The 24,954-nt window shown below is 39.7% G+C and overlaps 1 protein-coding gene across 3 annotated transcripts in view; it reads left to right on the top strand.

The window, feature by feature from the left end:
* The first annotated feature begins 11,745 nt into the window (after positions 1-11,745).
* Positions 11,746-24,954, top strand: part of CLVS2 (clavesin 2) — an 87,907-nt gene continuing 74,698 nt past the window's right edge. Inside the window, exons 1-2 of one of the 3 annotated variants that reach the window (XM_057528097.1) lie at positions 11,746-15,915; positions 16,441-17,291. In XM_057528097.1, coding sequence (XP_057384080.1) covers positions 16,903-17,291 — 389 coding nt within the window. In that variant the 5' untranslated portion in view covers positions 11,746-15,915; positions 16,441-16,902. Of the gene's footprint in view, positions 17,292-24,954 lie in introns of all 3 variants that reach the window. The other 2 variants (XM_007190788.3, XM_007190789.3) reach the window with 2 other exon arrangements.

Raw genomic sequence — 24,954 nt, 5'->3', positions numbered from 1 at the left:
CGCGTACTTTATGCTTCTGTCCTTGTAATGCACACCCCCTGGCTATGATGGGAGAAGGGGCCTCCTTCGCCCTTCACTCAGATGCTCCCCTAAGCGCAGGCTTCTTCCATGGAGAAGTTCTGGATCTCCCTGGGGCCAGCACGTTACAGAGTTTCCTCTACAGTACCCTCCTCAGGCCAGCTGGTACCTAAGTGGAGTGGGGCATGAACGGTGTGCTGTGTCTGTTTTTTCCTTGGCCACACATTCTTTGGGACCATCCTCAGCTTTCTGGAACTTCACTACAGTGCTGTGTGACATACAGATGAAGCACATCTCTCTCCCCAGCCATCTTCATAGCTCCATTGTCCTAGACAGCGAAGGGAGGATCACGCTTATCATACAGAGAGTCAATTGATTTCCATTCAGTGTGAGTCATGTTTGCTTTAATTGGGACATAATCAATGTCCATTCTACTAAAACAGTCAGTATGCTCTTTGATGAATTGCTTTTAATTTTGCTCTGACAGTTTGTGGTAGATTCTTAAAGGTGATATTACCTTTTTCATTTAAAGCTGGAAATTCTATATCTATAGCCACATAACAACATACTGACATTAAATCATACTCATTTGAAAGAGTATAATATGAACTTTTTGAATTCTCCATGCCAGCTTCCATATTGCTCTAATCAAAGAAGCTAATGTATAAAAAGTTACTAATAAAAGATACAGAGACAGAGAAAAAAGACCGTTCAACTGAAAAGTGAATTTCTATCTAAGATTGAATTCTGGTGATTAAAATTGAATTACTAAGAGTAGATTTAAGACTGGGTTTCAAGACATCGTTTCGAGTTGAGACAAACTTGTTTTCCACTTCAATTTTATTTAAGAATTAAATTTTTCATTCAGTAGCAAAATCACAAAAACAAACCACTTTATCAAGAGAGTATGAAAGATATTTAATCAAATCATAGTGACTAATAATATAGCCATTATATATTATAGCTAATAATATATACATTATTTCATTTACTCTCATTTTACACAACTGAAAAGAAGTAAACAAACCATATTGCTAGCTAAATAATCTGGGAAACATTCGTACTTTACATAGATGCTACCTACATTTAATGTTACTATCTGAGTAGAGGATTTTAAATTTGAAAGAGGTGTAAGAAATCATCTAAGTGAACACCTTTACTTTACAAGTGAAGAAAAAGTGGTTAAGAGATCTTAAATAACCTAACCTAATAACATAGCAAGTAAGAAAGACATAATTAATATCTGGTCTCTTGACTAGACATTACTCATCTAATTTCTACCATATAATTCATAACTCTTTTTCTTATCTGTTTTAAATTACTGTGATTATATTATTTTCTTTGATATATTTATTTGAGTTTTTAAATTCATTGGGAAACCTGGTATATTCTTTAAACCAGAAAACCAAATGGTGTTTCATTAATTCAGCATGCATTTATCACATCCCTACAAGACAAAGCCCTAACTCTACAGAACTTATGCATGCTAGGGAACAGGATAAACAAGGAGAAAGCAGGCAATTACACTGGAGCATGATATATGATACAGTAAGGTTATCATACATTGTTATGAGTACAGAGTAGGAGCACAGCTCAATGGTGGACAGAGGTGGGTGGGTCGTATAATGAGGTTGATTTCAAACTGAGCCCTGAATGATTAGTGGTTGTTACCCCCGCAGTGAAGAAGAATAGAAAAAGCATGTACCAGGATTAGGGAGCAAAGTGTGGAAAGGCTCAGAAGTGAGACTGTGCAGTACTTCTACTTTCAAGGATGTGCTAGGAGATTGATTTTACTGCAGCTGAGTGAATGACAAGAGAAATGAGTAGAGAAGTATGCAAGGGTCAGATAATATTTGGACTTTAAACTGAGGGAAAAAGATCTGTTGAAGGGGCTTCAGGAGGAGATACAAAGTTCACTCTGATTCAAGGGCAGAGACTGGCACCCCTGTGGTTAAGGCAGTCATCTTGCTATGTGACATCCTGCTTTCAATTGTGTGATGGCTTCCATTTCCTTAGGACAGAGTCTAATCTCCTTACACAGTTTACAGGGATTTGCTTCTGTTTCTTCTACCTTGGTGCCAAATTTCGGCTGCACTGGAACAGAATGACTCATGCTAAGAAGTCTGGCTTCTGCGACATTGAAAATTCTCAGTATGTCAGTATGTTACAATGTGGCTTCTTACCTGGGACGCTTCTCCTCTTCTTCTTTGTCCAGGAAGCACCTACTCATAATTTAGATTTCAGCCTAAATGTTACTTCTTCCAGGAAGCCTTTCCTGAAATCACACAGTCCTACTCTAAGCTGGTTTTCATCTACTCTGTGTCTTCAAGACCAAGCATACTATCACTGTCATATCATTGGCATCCATAATACGATTGCATGAAAATGCTTGTATTCTTAAAAAAAAATCAAATGTGAATAATATGTGTGTGATATTATATGAAATAAGAATAATAAAGCTGACATTGTTGGAAACAGAAGTCATGACTGCAAATTTTCTTATCGTTTTCCTCGCTGGCTATAACCTCTGCTCAGTAAATGCTTGTTGAATAAATAAATTGGTATAAAGCTGGGGCAATGAGACTAACATGAGGTGGTTACATATGCGATGTAACCAAGGGAACGGCAATGGCATTGGAAGGAAGTGGACGGTCCCTGGAGCTACTAAAGAGATATGGGGGGGGGGATTCCCTGGTGGCAAAGTGGTTAAGAATCCGACTGCCAATGCAGGGCACATGGGTTCTATCCCTGGTCCGGGAAGATCCCACATGCCGTGGAGCAACTAAGCTGGTGCACCACAACTACTGAGCCTGCGCTCTAGAGCCCGCGAGTGACAACTACTGAAGCCCATGTGCCTAGAGCCTGTGCTCCACAACAAGAGAAGCCACCGCAATGAGAAGCCCGTGCACCACAACGAAGAGTAGCCCCTGCTCGCCGCAGCTAGAGAAAGCCCGCATGCATCAACGAAGACCCAACGCAGCCAAAAATAAAATAAATAAATAATTAAATTTAAAAAAAAAGAGAGATACAGGGGATGAATTGACTGAACCAAGGGATTGGTAGTGAAGGATGATGGCAGAACAGTGGTTGACCTTCAGGTTTGGCTTACACAATGGCTTGACGGGGTTACCAGTCACTGAAATAGGGAACCCAGAGGCAGAGTACTTATGGAAGGTCAACATGAAGACTACCGTTTTATGCATGTTGCATTTTTAGGCTGAAGGATCTACAAGTAGAAATAAGCTCAAGACTGTGGTAAGTGGGTCTGGAGCTCCTCAGGGAAATTTGGATAGAGAGGTATGAGTCATTGGCATAGAATGGCAGGGGAAGTGTGTAGAGTAATAGGAAAGAGCTGAAAATGCAACCCTGAGGAACAGAAATGTTTTAGGATTGGGAAAAGAATAATGAAACTACAAAGGTGCAGAGAGATAATAATAATAATAATGGTTAACATTTGTTGTGGGCTTACCGTATACCATAGACCGTGCCAAGTGCTGTATCATTTAATTAATCCAACAATAAAATGAAGTATATTACATCCCTATTTCTCACCTTGTCTTTCACATTTTACAACTATCAAAATAATATATGCTTTTACAAAATTCACAATGATATAAATACATAATTAGAAGGTAACTGTATTATATAATCCATTCTGCAAAATAACTTTCAGTAAAGTTTAGTGCATATCCCTCTAATTCTTCCTTCTCTCTGCATATTTATGTTGTGATTGATAATTCTTTTTTTTTTTTTTTAAGATTGTGTTACTTTTGTGCAACTTAATTTTTCCAGATGATCACAACTGGTTTACTTTATATTTTAAAACAGTTGCCGGTATTTCATTGTATGGATACAATAAGCAGTCCAAGTAATGTTACAATGAGTAATCTTTACAGTGAAGAAAATTAGGCTTACAGGTAAAAATAGGCTTAGAGTAAAATTGTCAAGGGAAACGGCTAATAAGCGGTGGAAGCAGGACTCAGAAGAGAGAAGCCAAATAAATATCAGATCACAGAAGCCCAAAGATGTCTGGAGAATATGTCAAGAAACGTGGGGATATTAACAGTGCAAATGTTACAGAGATTAAGTAATATTTAGCAAGAATTTATTCGTGACAACCACTAATGCATGGTGAGTACAACTTTAATGGAGCAAGTCAGAGGGCAAGGTTGAGGGTGAATGGAGGATGATTAAGAGGAGATGGTGATTTTAAACAGCCTTTTCAACAAGTTTAAAGGAGAGGAGATAGGGTGGTAGTCAGAGGTTTATAAGGTTGAAGAACCCCATAAACAATAACATTTAAAAAAAATATAAAGCCATTTTGATAGCTCATCAAAATATTTTTCTTTGATTTGTAGTTGGATGAATATGGAAACATCGAGAAGATGGGTGATTATGTGCCTAAAAGCAAAAATCATACTAAACAAATGTGCATCACATACCTTGACCTGTACAGACGAGTCACCAAAGTATGCGTATGATTGAAGCAACTCTGATTTCTTCTTTCTTAAAAGCTTATTGTGAAACATTTAAGACATAGAAATAGAAAGCACATTATGAGGTAACCCTTATATCCACTGATATACTAAAAAATAAAATAGTGCCAAATTACTTAAAGCCCCATGATGCCCCTCTTTGATTTTACCTCCCTGCCTTCACCTGAACAGTTACCAATGTCATGAGTTTGGTGACTCCTCTGCAGGAGATAAACTAAGAATACATTCTCATTGTGTCATTTTCACGGAAAATGACAGCTAATAGGGATTAGTATAATGTTGATCTATTATTTGACACTATGAGAAATTCTCAAGTTTGAGAAAGTTTAAAATATACTTTTATACAAACAGTAAAGTGAATTTTAGAAGGTGGTTTAAGGCATACAAGCTAAGTAATTTTTCATGTAAACCAGACAGTCTGAGCATTATCGTAAAAGATAAAGCTTATGAGCTAAACTAAAGCTCTTGCTTTGACTGATGTTCCTAATTTCATGCCATTTCCTTATTCTCATGGTGTCTAATATGGTATTTTATGCTCAAAATGATTTTTTCCGGGGTTAAGCGTCGTAGGCTGAAACACCAGTCTTCCTTGGGAATGCTGCAGTTCACTTGGTGGAAAGGCAGTGCTGTTTATACAGGTGAGTCTCTGTACAAGTCAAGGCACTGGGTAGTGGTGTGAGATGAGAAGGGGACAGGATGGGACGTGATTCCAAAAGCACATCACCAGATGGTAATAAAGTTCATTGCTCCTCTACATGGTACTCTCCTTACGCATCCAATGACTTAAATTCTGGTCACATTAAAATCACTCTGTCACCAGAGTATAGCTAACCATTTCCTATAGGACAGGAGTATTTGGTCTTGCAAAGATTTAGCTTCAATAGTTTTTAGTGTTCAAAGTGAAATATTTCAGCTTTATATTAATAAAGAGATGCAATTGTTTTTACCAGATTACTTTTCCTCCTCTTTTGATTCATTGATTGTTTTTGAAACAAATATACAGTTCTTGAAGCTCTGAAAGTCCCATTTCCTGTCTTTGGAGAAAAATAATTTTCAGTCTCATAATCACAAAACATCAAATCAACATAAACATCCATGGCAGCTCCTTTGAGACATGATTGTATCAGGGGTGGGGAAGTCAATACAAATAAGATTTAATCCGTTTCTTCAGGAAGCCCAAACATCTCCTGTGGATGCAAGTGGACACAGTTGTGCCTGCTGTTTCCAGGTCCTTTAAACCACAGCACACTTCAAAGGCTGGGATTATACTCAAAAGCACATTTAACTCAAACATCCACTGAGTTTCTCTGAACTTCTAATTCTCCAACCTCTCGATTCCCTTGCATGAGACAGAGCAATGTCCTAGAGCCTCTGCCTTCCCTACAAGAGTCAAGGCAATCACATAAAATAGACCAGATAAATCAAACGACGGGCTTCCCAGCCTGCAGACATGCATAGTGAATTCCAGTGGAAAATGCCTCTTGAATCCACTGCTCCTATTACCCACACAGCTACCCCACAGTCCTGCAGCCCACTCTCCTGCAGACATTGGATCACCTGACCTGACGGGTGCAGTGCCATCAGTATGAGCCTGGTTCTTACACACCAGCTCCTTCCCTTATTTCTTCCCTGCTTCCATTTCTGGTATTGATACAATAGGCACTGTCTTTTACTGTTAAAGTTTCTTTCTTCCCCTCTGTAGGCAACAGACTTTTCAACTAAGCCTACCAGATAAAATATAGTCTATCTGGTTAGATTTGGATTTAATTTTTTTTAGTATAAATATATATCAATTATTTCATGGGACATATTTATGCTAAAAATTTTTTTTGTTACTTATCTGAAAATCAAATTTATATCTGAGTGTTTTGTTCTTTTCTTTTCTTTTTTTTTTTTAAATTAATTAATTAATTAATTTTTTTTTTTTTTTTGGCTGTGTTGGGTCTTCATTTCTGTGCGAGGGCTTTCTCTAGTTGCGGCGAGCGGGGGCCACTCTTCATCGCGGTGCGCGGGCCTCTCACTGTCGCGGTCTCTCTTGTTGCGGGGCACAGGCTCCAGACGCGCAGGCTCAGTAGTTGTGGCTCACGGGCCCAGCCGCTCCACGGCATGTGGGATCCTCCCAGACCAGGGCTTGAACCCGTGTCCCCTGCATTAGCAGGCAGACTCTCAACCACTGCGCCACCAGGGAAGCCCTGTTTTGTTCTTTTCTAAATCAGGCAACCCTACTTTCAACTGGCTTTAGATAGCCCACACCCCACGTGACCACTGTGCTTTTGGTCCCTGGATGTTAGTCAAGCTCTAGAGAGTTTGTAGCTCCCTCTGCTGGCAAGCCAGACCACGTCTTTGACTTGAACTCCACTCTGAAGCTCTGAGCAAGAAATAATGGATGGCAATGGAAGAAAGTATAAAATGATTATGGGGGATGGTGAGTAAATCTATTCATTTGAAACAGAGGATATCTTGAAGATTTGAGCCATACGTTTTTTCCCTCAGTTGTTTTATATATTAGGAATTCTTACAGCCATATGAAGTCACTTATTGTTTAATTTTGAAATCATGACACCAGTGTTTTATTTCTTTTGCTCCACAATGAATATACATCAAACTATTTTAATATTCCTTTGTAACTTGGATCCCAGAAAACTTGCAACTGTCTTTAGAGTCCTGTCTTGTAGCTTCTGGAGGGTTACGGGATCAGAAGATAGAAGTAGGATATTATTTTCAGTGATTAGTGTTCTAGCAATAGACAATTTGAAAATTCTAATTGGAGAAAATTGCTAACAGTTTTTTTTCTCATTATGATGTTATTTTCTTATGTTTTGCCTCATTGTGAGAGTTGTTCAAATCTTTTTCCATAGTAACTCGACAGGCACATGCAGCAAAGCGGCTGAGGTGTGGGGAAGTATTTATAGTAAGTATGTCTTTTAACCTTTGCAACCAAGTAGTATGCAAATGGGCAGCTAGCAGGTTGACTGGGCCAAATCCCAGCTTTACAGGGCAGCACACCTTGGCCTGTGTATCACAGATGGCTTTCCATCTGGTGGCCAATGCCAAGCTCCCCATCGGTTTCTTGAAATATGAGGGGAAACTTGCATAATCCAGTGAGTGGAAAACAGAAGGCCTATTCTGGCCTATTCAGGGTATATTTTGCCTTGAATTGTAATTTTGGTAGACTCAGGAACAATGTTGGCTGGATAAAGAAGAAAGATGGAGTCAGAAAATCTGCTGTCTGAGATGCTGCTGGGCTCCGGCTGCTTCTCCGGAAGGACCTATATCTTTGCCACACGGTGTTGGAGGAGAGACGTGCCCTCAGGTCCTGGCGCCTGGCTGCATGTCCAGGAAGTCAAGGGTTGCAGCCCCCAGTGCTTAGACTGGTGGGAGAACGTTCAGAAGTCAGAGAGTTCCTGGTCAACTTCCGGAGAAGTTTTTGATTGAGGACTGATGCTTGGCTTCAGATACAAGGCCATGTTCTAGCCACAAGGACAGCAACCGGAACCAGCAAAGCAGAATAACAGATGGTGGTCAGCGTGGAAGTGTCCGGGGCATGCTTTGCAGTTCAATCTCACGGACTGGGTCCACCTGCGGGTCAAATATGAGGGAGTTCTGAGGTGCTGTGACTTAGGGAATGTATGGGAGTGAGCTTCTGGTACACCATGTCCCAGGGAGTTTGACTGCTAAAGCTGAAGGGCAGGGGAGGTCAGTGGGGCAGCACAACTTGAGGGTCTGGGAGTTGCAGTGAATGGTCCACAAAATCTCAGGTTTGAAGCATGATAGAGGAATAGCTTAGGCAGAAAATATTAGCTTATGTCAAGGGATGCAAACTGGCAGCCCAGCAGATGTTCTGGTGGCTTGCATAGTGTGGAAACAAACCAGAAGGTCTGAATGTTGAGTATGCTTTCAAAATTTGCTGCAGCTACCAACACTCCCTGTGGCCTTACACAGGCTGCTTCACAGTTTAAGATACCAGCTGCTGGGTCCCTAATGCCATTTGAATTTGGAAACTCTGGTTGACACTTTACTTTTGTTTTGATTGACCTGGGAGGCTGAGAAGGACCAGACTCTTCAGAAGCAGCTAACACTGGATTCAGCTGTGAGAAGTTGGGTCAACCAGAGGCAGAGAAAGTAAGGTAGCTGCTGACATCACTAAAGAGAAAACTGTCATCAAAAGTACTATCAAAGACATCTAATTATTCAGATACAGAAACTAACTAAACTTCACTTCAATTGATGAAGCCAAGACCAATCGCTCTTAATTACAGGGAGCCAACAGACACACTTTGTAAGGATCCCAGGTTGTATTCTTATAACTCACTCCTCTTTTATAATATACTTATTTGAGTGGAAGTATACTAGATAAGCAAGCTTTCCAGGGATTGCACAACACCCAAAGTTCTATCTTATTTATTGGTTCATGGGACAATATCTAAAATAGCTTGAGAAAACCTGTTTTGGGTGGTTGAGAAAAATTTAGCTGCTCCTAAAGAGATGCTAAAAGGATGCTTATAGGTTAAGGCGCCAATTTGAAAATCCACAGTATCCCCGATAGTGGTCATTATCCCAAAGGATTCTGTTTGAGTTTATAGACCTGTGTCCATCTGAAACTAGAAACCATGACCTTTGCAATATAACCCTAAAAATGACGCTTTTGCAAAATAATCCTCTAATAGTTCAGATAATTTAGCTACAGTATATTCTACAGTGGTGAGCTAAAAAGGAAGCAGAAAGTTGCCTAGCACAGGGTCTACATTGGTTCTCAATAAATATTTAGTGAAGAATAAATGAATTTGCAAAGAACTGAAACTCCACTCCCATCTTTAAACATTTTTTTTTTCAAACTTCATGTGAGGATCGGTCCATGACTTACTAGGATGATTTTTTAAAGCACTCTTTGTATCAGTAAGAGTGTCATCTTAATAATCCATCAACACGTATCCAGCTGGACAGTTTCCAGACTTTCTTCTACTATATAAATCCTCCTTAGTAAGCCAGAAGATAAACAGTTTGGAAAAGTCACATGAATGTTTGTAACTGTAGCCTGAGAGGAATTGAACCAATGGAAATCTAAGGAAAGTACTTTCAAAGGATGATTTAACTGGACTGCAAAAGAAATCTTAGAAAACCACTTTATAACATTCTGGCAAATGTCAAAGACAACTGGCTTCAAAAATCTAAAATATTTCACTTGTATATTATGTGCACTATTTCCACTTTAAAAAATTCGCCTACAGTTGGAACATGTAGGGATTTTTTTAAACTCCACAAGTTTTACTTTTCTTCCACTTGGGGCCTTTGGAGCATTTCATGTGTGCTGAGCTTTGGGACTATAGGCAGGGCAAACATACATATGGTTTCCATGTGCTTGTTGTATAAAATTTACTTCAAACTTTCATGAAGTTCAGCTAATTATGTTCCATTAGAACAAACCCAGGTCCTATTAGATGATTATTAACAGATATGATGCAATAACAGCATTCTCAATATTTTGGAGAACAAAAATGAAAGAGATCCAAGTTTGAGCAGTTGGTATGAAAATATGTTATAACTGAAATTATATGCCTCAAAATAAGAGCAATGAAGCAGAACTGAGTTTGTTCTTATCTACTGATGAGACACTAGCAACAGGATGACATTTAGTCACAGGCATGTTCACTGCCATTGACAAGCCTGGATACACTGCCTTTATTTAAGAAATGACAACTCTAGGAAATTCAGCAAAATAGTAGTTTTCCACATGTTTTTTAATTGAAGTATCTTCACCCTGATAGACTCTTTAGTATTCATATTCGGGGGACTCATTTTAGGGGTGTTAGTGTTGCTTATAATAAACTGCTGCCCGGGGAGTGAGCACCCAGCTGCTGATTGCATTAAAAATAGCTGAGGTTCATATACATCCATTCAGACCTTCACACACACACACAGACCCACACACACACACCCCTCTTAAACCTTTTATGGAGTGTTTTTCCTTGAGGTGGTCCTTAATGATAATTTTAATCTAGTTTCACCTGCACAGCTATATCGGAACTATTGACACATAGAATTAAGTGATCCAGGCAAATCCTTCTAGGAAAGCCTTATTTAAAAGTAGAGAGCAACTTTGCAAAATAAAATAAAATAACTAACAATTAATTTAATATAGATCTGTGATATGAAATAATAATTTAAATAGTTATATATAATATGTGTTATAAATTTAATAAAACCTGTCAGGCTAATAAGATTTAATGTAATCACCTCCCTGAGTACATTTACTTCTCTGAAAGAAGGGAGAGCAGTACAATCACCCTCGCTGTATCAAATGGGGTCTCTGGGAAGCATTTGTATCATCAGGAGGATAGCTGGATCAATTTCCCATTACTGCTTTCTGTGAAGGTGTGATATCACTGGTAATACAACACTAAGATGAAATGAGAATTTGTCAACTACATCTGCAACACCTAGTCTATGCAATGCTATTAAAGGCCATACTCTTATCTGTAGTACTACTTATATATGAAAAAAAGAGAGAGAGAGAAAAAAAAACAAGATAAACCTTTGGAGGAAAGAATCTTGCCTATCAACTACCGCAATAGAGATCATTGTGAAAATGATATTGGAATGAAGAACAACAAAAAGAATAAATATGTATGTAAATATAAAGCAACAATTGTCAAGCTTTAGTGTAAATTATGAACGCCTGAAAGGCTGGCCAGATGATATTTTGAGATCCCTCACCAGGATTTCTGATTCAGTATGTCAGGGGTGGGAATTTACATTTCTAACAGGTTCCCAGGTGATGCTAATGTTACTGGCCTGGGGCCCACACTTTGAGAACCACTGAGAAATATTAGTTGTATAAAACAATGATGTCTTGTGGGGCTTAAAATTTATATAGAGTTAAAATCCATGCATATATGCACAGTTATTTTGTGACAATGGTAGCCCTTCTGCCCAGCAGGAAAAACAGATAGTCTTTTCAATAAATAGTCTCAGTAAGTGGTGCTGAGCCAACTGGATAGTCATATAGGAAAAAAACAATGCTTGACCCCTTTCTTACACCATGCACTAAACCCAGTCTCAAGTGATTGCAGGTCTAAATGTGAAAGGCAAAAGCAGCAAAACTTCTAGAAGGTAGTATGAGAAAATATCTCGGTGACCTGTTTAAAATATTCTTGAACAAGACACAGAAAACACTATTCATAGGGGAAAATTTAAATTACATTAAAATTTTTAATTATGTTAAGCAAAAGACACTATTAAGAGAGTAAAAAGGCAAGCTACAGATTGGAAGAAGATAGTTGTAATATGCGTAACTGACAAGGGGCTCATATTCCAAATCTATAAAGAACTCCAACAATAATAAACAATCCACTATAAAAATGGGCAAAATTCTTAAAATGACACTTCACAAAAAAGGTTATACAAATGGCCAAATATATAAAAACTAGCTCACCTCAGTAGTAATCATAGAAATGCATATGAAAGTCACCATGCAATTCCCCTGTTCAAAATCAGAACATGGTTGCAATTAAAATACAGTTAAAATGATGGACACTAGTAAGAACTTACGAGAACCGTGGCACAGTGAGAAACCTCATATACTGCTGGGGGGAAGGTGAAATGGCACAATCATTTGGATATAAATAATTTGGCATTGTTTACTGAATTTGAAGATGCATATCCCACAAGACCCAGCAATTTCATTCCTAGGTATGTCCATGTGCACTAAGAGACTTGTACCAACATGTTTATACATCATGAGTCCTATGAGCCCCAAGTACAAAACAACCCAAATTTCCATCAACAGGAGAATCGATAAGTATGTCGTTTATAAAATGAAATTCCATGCATCATCACTGACTATGGATGAACTAACTACATGCAACCAGGACGAACCTGCATTTTACCGTTTTTCATACAACCGGACCTGACGCTACATTCCTTTTTCTATGAAATATGTGAGCTGTAATAAAAGTTGTTGACTTCAAAAAAAAAAAAAATAGGTGAATAGGTGAATCTCACAAACATAATATTGAGTGAAAGTGGCCAATCACAAAATTACATATGAATGATTACATTTATTCAACTTTATTGAACTTTATTCAACTTAAAGAACAAAAAACTAATTTGTAGTGCATCGCTCCTTAGTTTGTAAATTTTTAAAGAAAAACGAGGAAGTGATTACTTTCAAAATGAAGATAAAATGGCTTTCTTTGTTGGGAAGAGAGGCCAGTAGTTATGAGGGGAGGAGATGGGGTTTTTTTGGGTACCTGCAATGTTCTGTTCCTTAACCTGGGTGGGTATTTACACAGGTGTTTGTTTTGTAATATATCATTGAACTGTACATCTTGTTTTTTGCCCCTTTTGGTATGTATACTGTATTGAACAGCAAATGGGATAAAATGCTTTAAAGCATAAATCACTCACCCTATCCATTTTTAAATACTGCAGTAAAACAAATTGTCTTTTCAGGTTGCTTGAAAACACCTGAAGTCCTTGATTTAATTATTTTCTGATTACGATTTGATTAATCTTTTTGTTTAACTAACTTATTTTCATATTCTAGTTTCTACATCACTTTGCATTAATTTGGCAAAGTGAGTTAATATTGAATGAGAATCAAATGCTCTGGTGTCATCTGGATAAACACCTTGTTTAATTCTTGGACGGCTTTACATATTTAATTTGATTTCAAATGTACAAGGGAAACAGAATAAAAGTAGGATCATTGCAGGACTGAATAGTTTGTAAATATAACTGACGAACTCCAACGATGCTACTGCATAACAGAAGCTATTTAGATCATATACTGATATGTTAAAATGAACCTTATTTGAGGCAATTCTATTATTGATATATAATGAAAATATCATCACTAAATATAGGTCACACCATACCAATGACCAACAAGTTTAATTTTATTTTATAAACTCCTTTCTAAAGATAGAGTCTAGTATTTCCATCTCAGAGAACAAAATTAAGCAATTGCATTTTAAGCACCTTGAAGGATTTGAGATTTAACCCAGTTTGTAAGCTAACAAGTTAGCTGGCCACAGTTTCATGGATGCACAACTCCTGAGTTAGAGATGAAAGACTCGGATGCAGAAAGCACACTGAGCATCAGCTTATTTGGGGCTGGTTTCCTGAGCCCCAATTCCCACAAGCCTAAGAGAAGAGGCTCAGGTTATATTTGCATACACAGTGGGTGGCGTTATAGGAGAGTAGCTCTGAGTTGAAGGAAACCAAATAAGCCCGCTTGCCCTTTGCTCAGGAAAGAGAGAGAGAGAGATACTATCTTCTAAAGCTCTAAGCAAACCTACCCTTCGTTCAGATGGAGGTACTATCTCCAGCTGCCAAGGCTCTTCCAAGGCTGTTCGCTATGCATACAGGCTTGAAAGGATAGTCTCAAAAAAAGGATAGCTAGTGCCTTGCTCATAAGACATGCAGAAACACAAGACCCCAGGATAACTGTCTCTCCATATTGGTGATGGCTAAAACCTCTTTATACAGTTGATATAAGACGTTTTCTTCAGTTAGAAACTAAATACTGAATACTGGTCTAAACTGAATTTTTCCATTTTTTTTTTGAAATGGGAACCAAAATTTTTTAACAGTTCATATTGCATTCAGAATGCTTTTGAGAGTCATAATCACATGAAGTCCTAGAAGGACCTTGAATACATAGAGTGCATATATATATAATACACATACATCTGTATGGTTTGTTTTCCGCCTCCCCCATTTAAAATGTCAATTCCCTGAGGATAATGACTTCCTGTGTGTGTATAATTTATTTTCTTATTCTGGTTCCTACATTACTTTGCACTACTTTAATTAATAAAGTGGTATAGGTAGGCCATCCTTCTTCTTTCTCTTTGTCAACACCATCACCTTAAGAACAATAACAAAAAGTGTGTGCCTGTAATCTGAAGGTACTAATAGTCATCAAATATGACAATGTTTTCTTATCTTCAAGACCACCTATCCATAGAATCTAGGACAATGGCTCACACACAGTGGAGCTCAGTAAATATTTGTTGCATTGAGTTAACCTGAACTCAGGACCCCATTCGACAGTCTGTAAGCCAAAAGTTGCTATTGGTGACATGCTCAGTAACATGCTGTGCTTTGAAAATAGAAAACATTGCTTTTTCTCAAACCCGTAGACAATCATCTTAAGCTCAAAGACTTCTGTTCATTTATGATGATTCTTGTGTACAGATGTATAAAACTGAGGGAACCATCATATGCATCTCCAGAAATGTGTTTTATTATGAGATGAGAAGCAAGTCAAGGAGCGCCTGTTTTTCCTTCCTCTGAGAACTGGTCCCCCCCCCCCCACCTCCCCGTACTCATTTCCATCCTCTTCAACAGGAATTTAGCAGCCAGAGTTTATGGTCGAAATCCTATCCACATAAGTTCCTCCGGACACTGAATCATCAGCACAATGCTTTGGAACCACTCTGGTCTTCTTTACTAAGTTCAACCTTTCTGTCAACAACAAAATGTGGAAAGGACACAATGTTTCCGTACTCCTTCCACAACCAAATTACCTCCTACCGGAACTAGAAAATGTGTGTCGCTGTGAATTTCCATCTACTACAGCTACTCGCCGCCGGGCAGCGCCGGGGTCTCGCACACAAAGGGGGAGAGCGGGGCGTGGGGAGGCGGCAAGGCGTCGCGGCTCCGCCCGGCCAGGCCATGTCCGCCCGAGCAGCCATCCCGGGAGTGGGGACCAGGAGCGGGCTCAACTTGGGGCTCGGGATATCTGAATGCCACGGAAACTGCGATCCTACCCAAACGAGTCAGGGGGAGAGGAGCCGAGGGCGTGCGCGAGCTGAGTGAGTGCTTACGTCGCAGCGAGATCTGTGCCGGGGTAATTAGAGAGGAGTTAGGCTGAGCCGCGTCCTCTTTGAGCAGCGGCCGCCGCAGCCGCCGCAGCAGCAGCCCGGAGGGGCGCGCCCGACTGCGGCCGCCGGGGAGCGCCCAGGGTGAGGCCCGCGCCCCGCAGCGGCCGCCCCGCCGCGCCCACGGTCCCGGCGGCTCCGGGCGCGCAAAGGCGGCGGCTACCCGCGTGGCCTTCTCCATCCAGGCGTGCGATTCTCGCTCCCTTCCTTCTCCTCTCCCGACGGCGAGGATGGCAGGGCCGGGCGAGAACCTGGGGCACCGGTGGCCCTAGCTCTGCTCCCCCCCCAACCCCTCCTGCGGGGAGAGAAAGCGGGCTGCTCGCGGACGATGTGGTCAGGGCTGCTCCCCAGAGCGTCTTCTGCCCGGGTCCCAGCTGCCGTTCCTCTTCTCCGCTCGCTGCGACCCACCGAGAGGAGCTGATGCCGCTGTCGCCGCCGCCGCCGCCTCCGAAGCCGCGGCCGATGGATGCCAGGCAGGGCCGCCTTGCTTAGCGTCCCCGCCTCCGGGTTTGCTGGTAGGAGCCGGCTGCTCTCTCTTCTCTCTTGCTTTGGGGTATTATAGAAAAGGTTTTATCCTCCACTCCGTTTCCCCACCCTCTCCTCCCCCAACCCTGCATTTGCAATGTACCTTCCCGGCGAGATCCCTCCCCCCAACCCCTCCGCAGCAAGTCCGTTGAAATAAAGGGCTAGAGGAAGGCAGAAGTTGGGGGTGGGGTTGAGGGGGGAGCCCACGCTGGTGCCAACGCCACCAAAACCCCTTCTGGTGCCTTATGAGATCACGGTGTATCCAGGAGGGGAGGAGGGAAGGTGCGCTATCTGCAGAGCCTCCACCTAACTGGATCACAGTCATTTTAAATAGAATCCCACAAATGTCTTAGAAATAGCATCTTTGAATAAGTAGAAGGAGAAATAAGCTCCTTCCCCCCTCTTTCTCTTTCTCTCTTTTTCCTCCTGGCAAAGACGCGCTCTCCCCCGCCCTGAGCTCCGCGCTGAAGAGCCGCCTTATTATTAATCAGAATCTCCATCGTTATCCCTGGCAGGAGCATCCTTCAGTAGGGACCGCAGAAGCATCACAGTGCTGGGGCTGAGATGTGCGTGGGGGCTTTTTCTGTTACATCTCGGAAGAGAAGAGGACAGCACCAAGATCAGCACCACCCGTGCGGGGTGCAATTAGGGGTGTTTTGTTAGGAGAGAGAAAGGACAAGAAGAGGAGTGCTGGGCCGCCAGAGGTCCACATCTCTTTGAAGGAAAGGGACAAGGGAACTAAAGTGGGACGTTGTTTTTAGGGGGTGGGCAAAGAAGTTTATATCCTTCATAGAAAAGGTGTGGGGAAGCAGGAGCAACAGGGTACTTGATTGGACACCAAGACAAATCGTTTCCCGTAAAGAAGAGGAAGCAGGCAGCAACGAGGTCTGGAGGCCGGCCGTGTGGTAGTGACCAGGGCCAACGGTGCGGTGGGACAGCCAGCGAGAGAAAGGCAGGGCTCGGGAACAAGCAGAACAATGACTCATTTACAGGCTGGTCTCTCTCCTGAGACCCTGGAGAAAGCCCGCCTGGAGCTCAATGAGAACCCAGACACACTGCACCAGGACATCCAGGAGGTGAGGGATATGGTCATCACCAGGCCGGACATTGGCTTTCTCCGCACAGATGATGCCTTCATCTTACGCTTCTTGCGGGCCAGGAAGTTTCATCACTTCGAGGCTTTCCGCCTCCTGGCCCAGTACTTTGAGTACCGGCAGCAGAACCTGGACATGTTCAAAAGCTTCAAGGCCACTGATCCTGGCATCAAGCAGGCCCTGAAGGATGGCTTCCCTGGGGGCCTAGCCAATCTGGACCACTATGGCAGGAAGATTCTAGTCCTTTTCGCTGCCAACTGGGATCAGAGCAGGTAAGTCCTAAATCCGAACTTGTACTAAGGCTTCTTTTACTCTCCCATTTTCCAGAATTTATCTTGAGTAGTGTCATAGTTTTACAGCTTTGACGTTGCTGTTTATTTGGCTCGGGGCGGGGTGGGGGGTGGGGGGAAGAGAAACTGGAACTAAGAAATGCGTTTTTGGTGGGCACCCTGGGGGGAGGGGTGGGACTTTTATCTTTACCTTTGAAACTCTTACTTCACTAGCGCCCGTTTTCTACTGCAGCGTTAGGTGCTTCATGAACCATATTATTGTGCTGTATAATCTAAATCATTCAGCTTCTAAATAAAGCTGCTAAGTTTTTCAACTCCTAAATAAGTTTACTGTTCTGTGGAGAAATGAGTATGAGAATGGAGACAACTTTCCCTCCTTCCTCCTAAAGAAATTCTTTTTTTTTTTCTTTTTTTCCTAAAGAAATTCTTAAACTGGATTCATCACCATCATCCATCGTCCTCCACCTCCTCCTCCTCATCTCTCTCTTTAGTACTGCGATTTTATTTTTTTAAGACTACCCTGGCATTCAACCAAGATCAAGTAGTTTTATTGCTTGGAAACTTTTCTGCTTGGTGATGTGTAGATGAAGGAATAATATGATGTGTGTCACTTCAATAAAAAGGAAGAGTTGTCCCCTCTGTTGCTGAGCACGCTGCCGACCCTGAAAATAAAGGCTGACTTGTGTGCTTGTTCTACACCTGTCACTAATCTAAAGAATGTGTTTCCTGTCTGATGTGATCTTTCATCTTTTGGAAGGAAGTGAAAAATGTTCAGATCTGTCAGTTGGTAGACTTTTTGAGCTCTCTGGCTTTTTAATGGAGGTGAACTAATATTCTTACTTCATCTACATGACAATTGAAAAAAACAGGCAATGACTCTTCTACTTCCTCAGTTGGAGGAATTATTTTCTCAGATTGAAAGATATAAGAAATTATAAAAGACCTTTGTGTAAGGTAGTTTCAATTAAGTTCGAAGTTAAATAAATGTCATGGAACTTAAAAGTGTTACCAGAATTATGAATCATAAGAAGAGTGTTGTTAAAACATCGTTGTATTTTTAGTGCAGTGAATGGTGATTTTTGATGCATCTGGTTAGTTTAAACCATCTCTGGAGCAACTTTAAAAGACTTTTACAGTTACTGAGAAATCCTATGGATCTTATAGGTCTCTAGATAGGCTTCTCAGAGTCTTGGGACTTTAGAATGCAAATTAATATTTTTAACAGGCGTTTAACCCTTCAGTTGGTCTCCTTTTCCCTGTAATTCTACGTTGAGAACTACTCCGATTATTTTTTAGGTAAATATAAAGATAAACTACTACCTGAAGAATCATAAAGCTAAGAAACTCATAGAGTTAGCCATTGAGGGGAATAGAGTTCTCTTTCTGTCTCTTACTTTGGTTAATTATAGAGATTTTACTCTACTCTTTATCAGGTAGCAAAGTTTAAAGGCTCGTGAAATGCCATCCTTTGACCACAATTTCTCTTTAAAAAGTTTTTAGTTCATCTAAGAAGTACATTGTAGGGTTATGCAAACCAATTATTGTGTATATCAAAGCTGAAAAATTTTATTCAGGAAAGAACCTAGTATTTTATGAGTTAGATTGGAACTTAGTTTATTGAGTTGCCATGAAATGGGAGCTGTGGAAATTGTGTATTTAAATATGTCTCAAAGTCTGTTAAAGATATCATTAGGGAAGCAGATTGCCCTTAGGGAGACATGAGCATACATCAAACCTATTTTCATTTATTTCTATAACTGAGCTAATATTGACATTGATTTATAAACCTAATTAAGAGAAAAGCCACTTGTAGTTCTCATGTATGTGAAAAGGTGGTTATTTTGGACTTACTAAAGAAACTATGTTTTAGTTGTCTATCTCATGTTTTCATGTAAAGGATAAGTTACTAGTAATCCAAATATATCTCCCTGGAAATCTACAATGGGAGGGGACTTATTAATTGATATGTAGAACTATTTTTTAAATCTACACAAAATCTTAAATATTAAAACTTTGTACATGTGACATTAAAAATGAAAAGCCATGTCCTGTAAAAATACCTTACAGGGCCTATAGACTAATAATTGCGAATTCAATTTCTGTGGTTGGAAATGAACAGGTGTGATCAAGAAGTTTTAGTACTTCAAGATCAAAAGGTATACAAGTTATTTGGAGCTTATCTAAAATTCAGTTGAGTTTCCTCCGCCTATAATTTTTTTAAAAAGTCCCTCCCTCCTTTTCCCTGCCTGCGCCCCCCTATCCCATATCTACATATACATATACAATGACTAGTGGATAAGCAGGTCTACCCTCTCGGCATCCTCTGTAAACCTTTATCATTGGGAGATGTGCATAAGAACTGCCTCTGCCCTGCTCTGAAACCAGCAGGACAGCTGCCTTTCTGACAGTGCCCAGAGTGTCACCAGCTCTTTTCCTGCCTTTGGCCTGAATCCCCTTCCTTCCTCCACTATTCATTTTCAAGGCTTATCTGACTTGACTGCTACAGAAGTCTCTGCCACCTTCCCTAGGTGTTTACCTTATGCTTGCTCTGTTAGCTGGATATGCCATGTGCCAAATTCTCTTGCTCCTCATCCCTCCCCTGTTCTGTGAGTGAGGTGATCTCACCTTCCTGCTCTGATCCCACCAGTCTAAACAGTCTGGGTCCCTGGAGAAGATTGCACATCTGAACATAATTCTAACCACCTTCTTGAGTTGTTCAGTGAATTACCTGGCTTTCAACAACTAAAAAAAAAAAAAATTATTAAAAGAGGCAAAATAGCATTGTTTAAAAGAAAGAATAGGTGGGAATTGTCCAGGATTACACAGGGAAATTCCAGAAATGAGGTAGAAGAAAATATCCCCCTTTATTTGGATAACAGGTTATTTCCAACTTCCCAAAGGGAATAATCAAGATTTTTTGTGAATTTTGAAAAACTTTGTAAAAGAATTTTGTATAACAAAAAAAGACTAAGCCTCATGTTACTATAACAGCACCTGAACTAGAGTTAATGTTCAGTAAATGTTTGTTGAGTTGAATTGAGTTATGCATTTTTTTAAAAAAGAATTCTAAGCAGGAAGTTATCTGATATATACTTTCTCCTATATTGAATTTTTAGGACAGTTTTCTGTGCTTCTCAGGAGACTGGAAACAGTAAATGTGTGTGAGATGGTGACTATAAATAAAATAGTGTCTCTTCCTATTGCAATATAGTGCAGGTCAGTTTCAGGTTATTGCAAGTAACTGGACCATTTCCAAAACTTTTACAAGAAATATGGAATCTTCAGGAGACTGAGGTATAATATTTACAGTGTACCCACCTTCTAATACAGCTAAAAAAATATTTGAAATACTGAAATGTCAAAATGACTTTCAGTGTGGTCTGTGGTTCTTTTTTAAAAAAACATAGAACAGGTTTCAGATGATTTGTTACATTTATTGAGCAGGCTATCCTTGGCAAAGATTCACACACTTTTATCTTTTTGTTTTCTTTTCAAATCGTCTAACATAATTTCTGAAAACAAAAGTAAATTCCACAAAATTAAAAACAAACGGATTGTTACCCTGCAGCACTGTGATGCAGTAGTCCTCCATATATTACATGCTGTCTTGCTTTCCTGAGTGACAGTGCCCTGCTTAGGACTCAGCAGATACCTTCAAATTGTCCACCTGATTTCATCAACAGAGTGTGATGATAATGTACCAAGAAGCTAGAATAGATTATACTACCTTAAGAAAAGGAAGTTTGGAACGAAAGTAGATTGTGGTCTAGACCCTAGGGCATGAGAGCAGGTATCTGAGAAGTCGAAATTCCCTGGCATGTAATTGTTGGGAATATTCATGAGTAAACTGTGTTACCTGAAACATAATGATGACATGTATTCTGATATGTGGCCTGTAATTTGTCAGTTAGCCTGCAAATGGTATTTTACCTTCTTAGACTTATAAATGACTTCTCTATACTTAGTACCACAAACAACCAATTGTAAACAAACAATTTATCTGGAATCTGGTTAACAACCACTAGAAAACAATTAAATACAGCGAAGTTAAAATGATTCTAATATAGTGGCAATTCAGAAAGTACTGACCGTCTTGTACCATGTTTGGCTTGTCATAATGGACATTGATTATCACTTATAGTACTGAAACTCTGAAAGGGCTCAAAGACTGATTGGTGAGACAATGCTATGATCCTCTAACTTATCCTGGAATTTGCCTAAAAAATATACTATTGTCAGTTTGTTCATTCTTATTGTGTGGCTTTTTCATACAAAGGAAAATATTATACAAATGGCCAGCTATTTGAAGCTCCAGTTTTAATTATGACTATGCTCTCATTTATTAAAATAATGTGGCCAATCTTCAAATGAAAGAAGGTTATGATGATGGTAGCTTAAAATTTTTAAAAAATAGCCATAGACTATACATATTTGCTTTATTCTCAGCCACAAAGCTTTACTCTTCTGTGGAAGTGCACTAAAATAAAATAAAATAAAATAAAATGATTAGAAATAGATTAAAACAGACAAGGGCAATTAACTAGTTATTAGGGAGAAACACTCTTACTTGATCATTTTAAAAACAAAAAACAAGCCAAAAAAGAGGCTTAATTTTTTTGGACTGATTTTTCAAGTCTTCTTGGCTCTGTTTATTAAAATATTTAAATATTTCTCAACTTTTTGTTTCCTGGTGTCATATATCCTGGCAGGGTCAGGAATCCTTACCCTCTAAATCCTAAAGGCACTGCTATGCTGTATTACGGCTGATTTTGAGATTAGGTCAATCCTAGGAGTGGCAGGTGTGGGTTCCATGGGGTTTCTGTCCCAGCAGGACTTTTGTATTGCTTCCTTATAGGGCTGCTCTTTAAACAAATACTCTGGGAACTGCAGCTCACTTCAAAATATGCCCTTGGTTCATACCATGGAAAATGGGAGAGAAAAAAAAATTGTCCTGAGAAATGTTAGCAAAATATTGGGACAAATCTCTTAAAAAAAATAGGACAGTCTCTAAAAACGAGGGTAATTATGCAGTAATTAGTGAAATAATCCTGAAATAACAGCAATGACCAAGAGTTCCAAACTTCAGCAGGATGTTGATTGGGTCTGGCCCAAACCAGGCTATTTTCATGTTTCAAATATGCAACTTTAAACAAAGTTGAAAAGAAGCAACAGATTTGATGTTACTAAAGTGCTCTGAAAGGATGTCTCAAAAAATGTGTAAAGATATTTTAAAACATGAGCCAACAATTAGTAAATTATTAAATTATCCTTAGTAAATTACTATATTTCCTCCATTCTGGGAAAAAAGATTGAATTCTTTTACATCATTGAAGGCAGGTACATATAGTTCATTAACATAGTAAGCGGCACTATTGACATGAGGGAAAAGATGTCCCCGTACGTTGGTTGGATCTTTACAACATCGAGTAAAATGAGTGAATAGAATAGTACTTGATTCAAATCAATGTATTAAAAAGTATACTTTTTTCCAGCATTTGCTACATACGTGGACATTTAATAGGTGCTAGGTGCAAAAAAAGACACATGACACATTCTTTGTACCATCAAGGAACATATAACCTCTCTGGGAAGAAAAAACACAAAAAGCTAAATAACTTCAGAGAGGTCGTTAAGTGCTAAATGAGGGTGCTGCTTGTCACTGCTGGAAGTTCAGGGCAGGGGTACCAGGCTGCTCAGTGTCGTACAGAGAGAAAATCACCTGCTCGGGAATGTAATTCAACCTTTTATTTTTTCATTTTAATTAATTATTTAATTCATTCATTCATTTTAAAACACTTTTATAGCATATGCTATGTGTCAGGCACTATTCTAAGCACTTTATAAACATTCATTTATTAAATCTTTATCACATACATATGAGGTAGGTTCTGTTAACATCCACAGTTTGCAGGCACAGAGCAGTTATTCCACCCATAACCACACAGCTAGTAAGTGAATTGGTCAGACTTGCTTTGTGTGTACAGATAGTTAACCAACATAAATCTGCGAAAAGACAATTAAACATAATTATAAAAAAAAGCAAGCTCTGATAATTGAAAAATTCATCTATGTTTTAGAAAATCTTGATTAAACATCAGAATGTAGACCATTAGGCACAGAAATTTAAGTTGGTAGAATAAATATTCTGAAGGCAAAGACTGTATCAAGCAGCTAAGTAAACACTTAACTCTGCCCTGAGGAAGAGTTGCCTTTTCAATGTTTGTATTTTTCCAGCACAACTTTGTTTTATTTCATTTCGTTTTATGTTGGCGGCAGCAGGTGCACATTTTTTAACCTTTTTTTTTTTCAAAGAATGACATTTTTCCTCTAGATGTTTCATTTACAAGGATTCTTTTGTTCTTACTCACCTACATTTCCACAGCAGTAAAATTAAAGCAAGGCTGAGACAACTAATCTGTGCCTAGTGATACAAACCAGACACATAATTATTTTGGATTTCGTATTTCCTCCAAGGTTTGTAGACTGAGCCTGTTACCATCCTGACTTTCACGAACGTCTTGTCACTTTTCTTCTGCCAAAGCCCCTTGCTGGGACCAGGCTGGAACTACCCTGGTACCTGGCCTAGCGCCATGTTGGTATCGACTTTCTGATCCATCTTCTGACACACAGTATGCCACTGAGACATGAGAAAGCAGAACAGCTATTCATCAAACTCGGTTCTAGGTCTAGGCACCATAAGGAGTGGAGAGCACTGGGGTGTCAGAAAGACCCAGCTTCTCATCTAGGCTTCCAGTTTTACTCCCATAGTGACTTTGGACAAACTGTCTAAATTCTCTGAGACCTCATCTGTGTCCTCATCTCCAAAATAATAGGAACTAAGCCAGGCACAGAGACTTTGGGCTTATTTTGAGATTAAGATAACGCGTTTGAAATTGCTTTGGAAATCTTAAACGATTACACAGATAGAGATATTATTATTACCACTCAGTAATATAAAATACCTTGGTGAATTCATCGACTTCAGCACTAATGATACTCCGAGGCATTAATAAAAGTAATTCCTCTCCTTTGTCTCTTCCCCTAGCACCTTTCTAACACAAAGTGCTTCAGACATTAGAAAATGTGGCATAATGAAAACTGAGGGTTGGGGGCAGCCTAATGAAGAATTTAATAATGGCTGATTGATTTAGTGACAGAGGAAAACTACTTGCTGTTGTGCTGCTCAGTGTGATGCCAAGATGCCAGTTTTTCCTTGTCAGGCTACAAGAAAGGGCTGGAGAGTAGGAAGGAAATGGCCTGTTTGTGATTTAAGTTGCTCTTTGCACTGATTGTAAGCTCTAGTAGGGGATGAGATGTTGTGAACCCCAGGAGAGAAGCATAGGCTAGGTAGCTCCCCAAAACCTTGTAAGGCCAGAGGCAGGAGAAGAAGCTTCCCTGCTCTTGATCACACTGGTACTAAATAGGAGAAATTTTTTTTTTTTTTTTACATATTATAGCAGCTTTGACTTCTTTCAAGAGCAATGGTCTACATAGTCCCAGTTGTACTGGTGTCATTATTTCATCCTCTCCAAGTTGATTTCAGGTTCAGGCTTCGCCTAATGCTGCTTTGGGAAGCACAATCAGGAGTCAGGAGCTCCATTAATGTGCTAGTTTATCGTTTATGGCTTTCTTTCAACATAGGAGG

This window comes from Balaenoptera acutorostrata, chromosome 14 (assembly GCF_949987535.1).
Source record: "Balaenoptera acutorostrata chromosome 14, mBalAcu1.1, whole genome shotgun sequence".
Taxonomy (NCBI): Eukaryota; Metazoa; Chordata; class Mammalia; order Artiodactyla; family Balaenopteridae; genus Balaenoptera; species Balaenoptera acutorostrata.
This window is presented reverse-complemented; position numbering and strand designations above follow the sequence as displayed.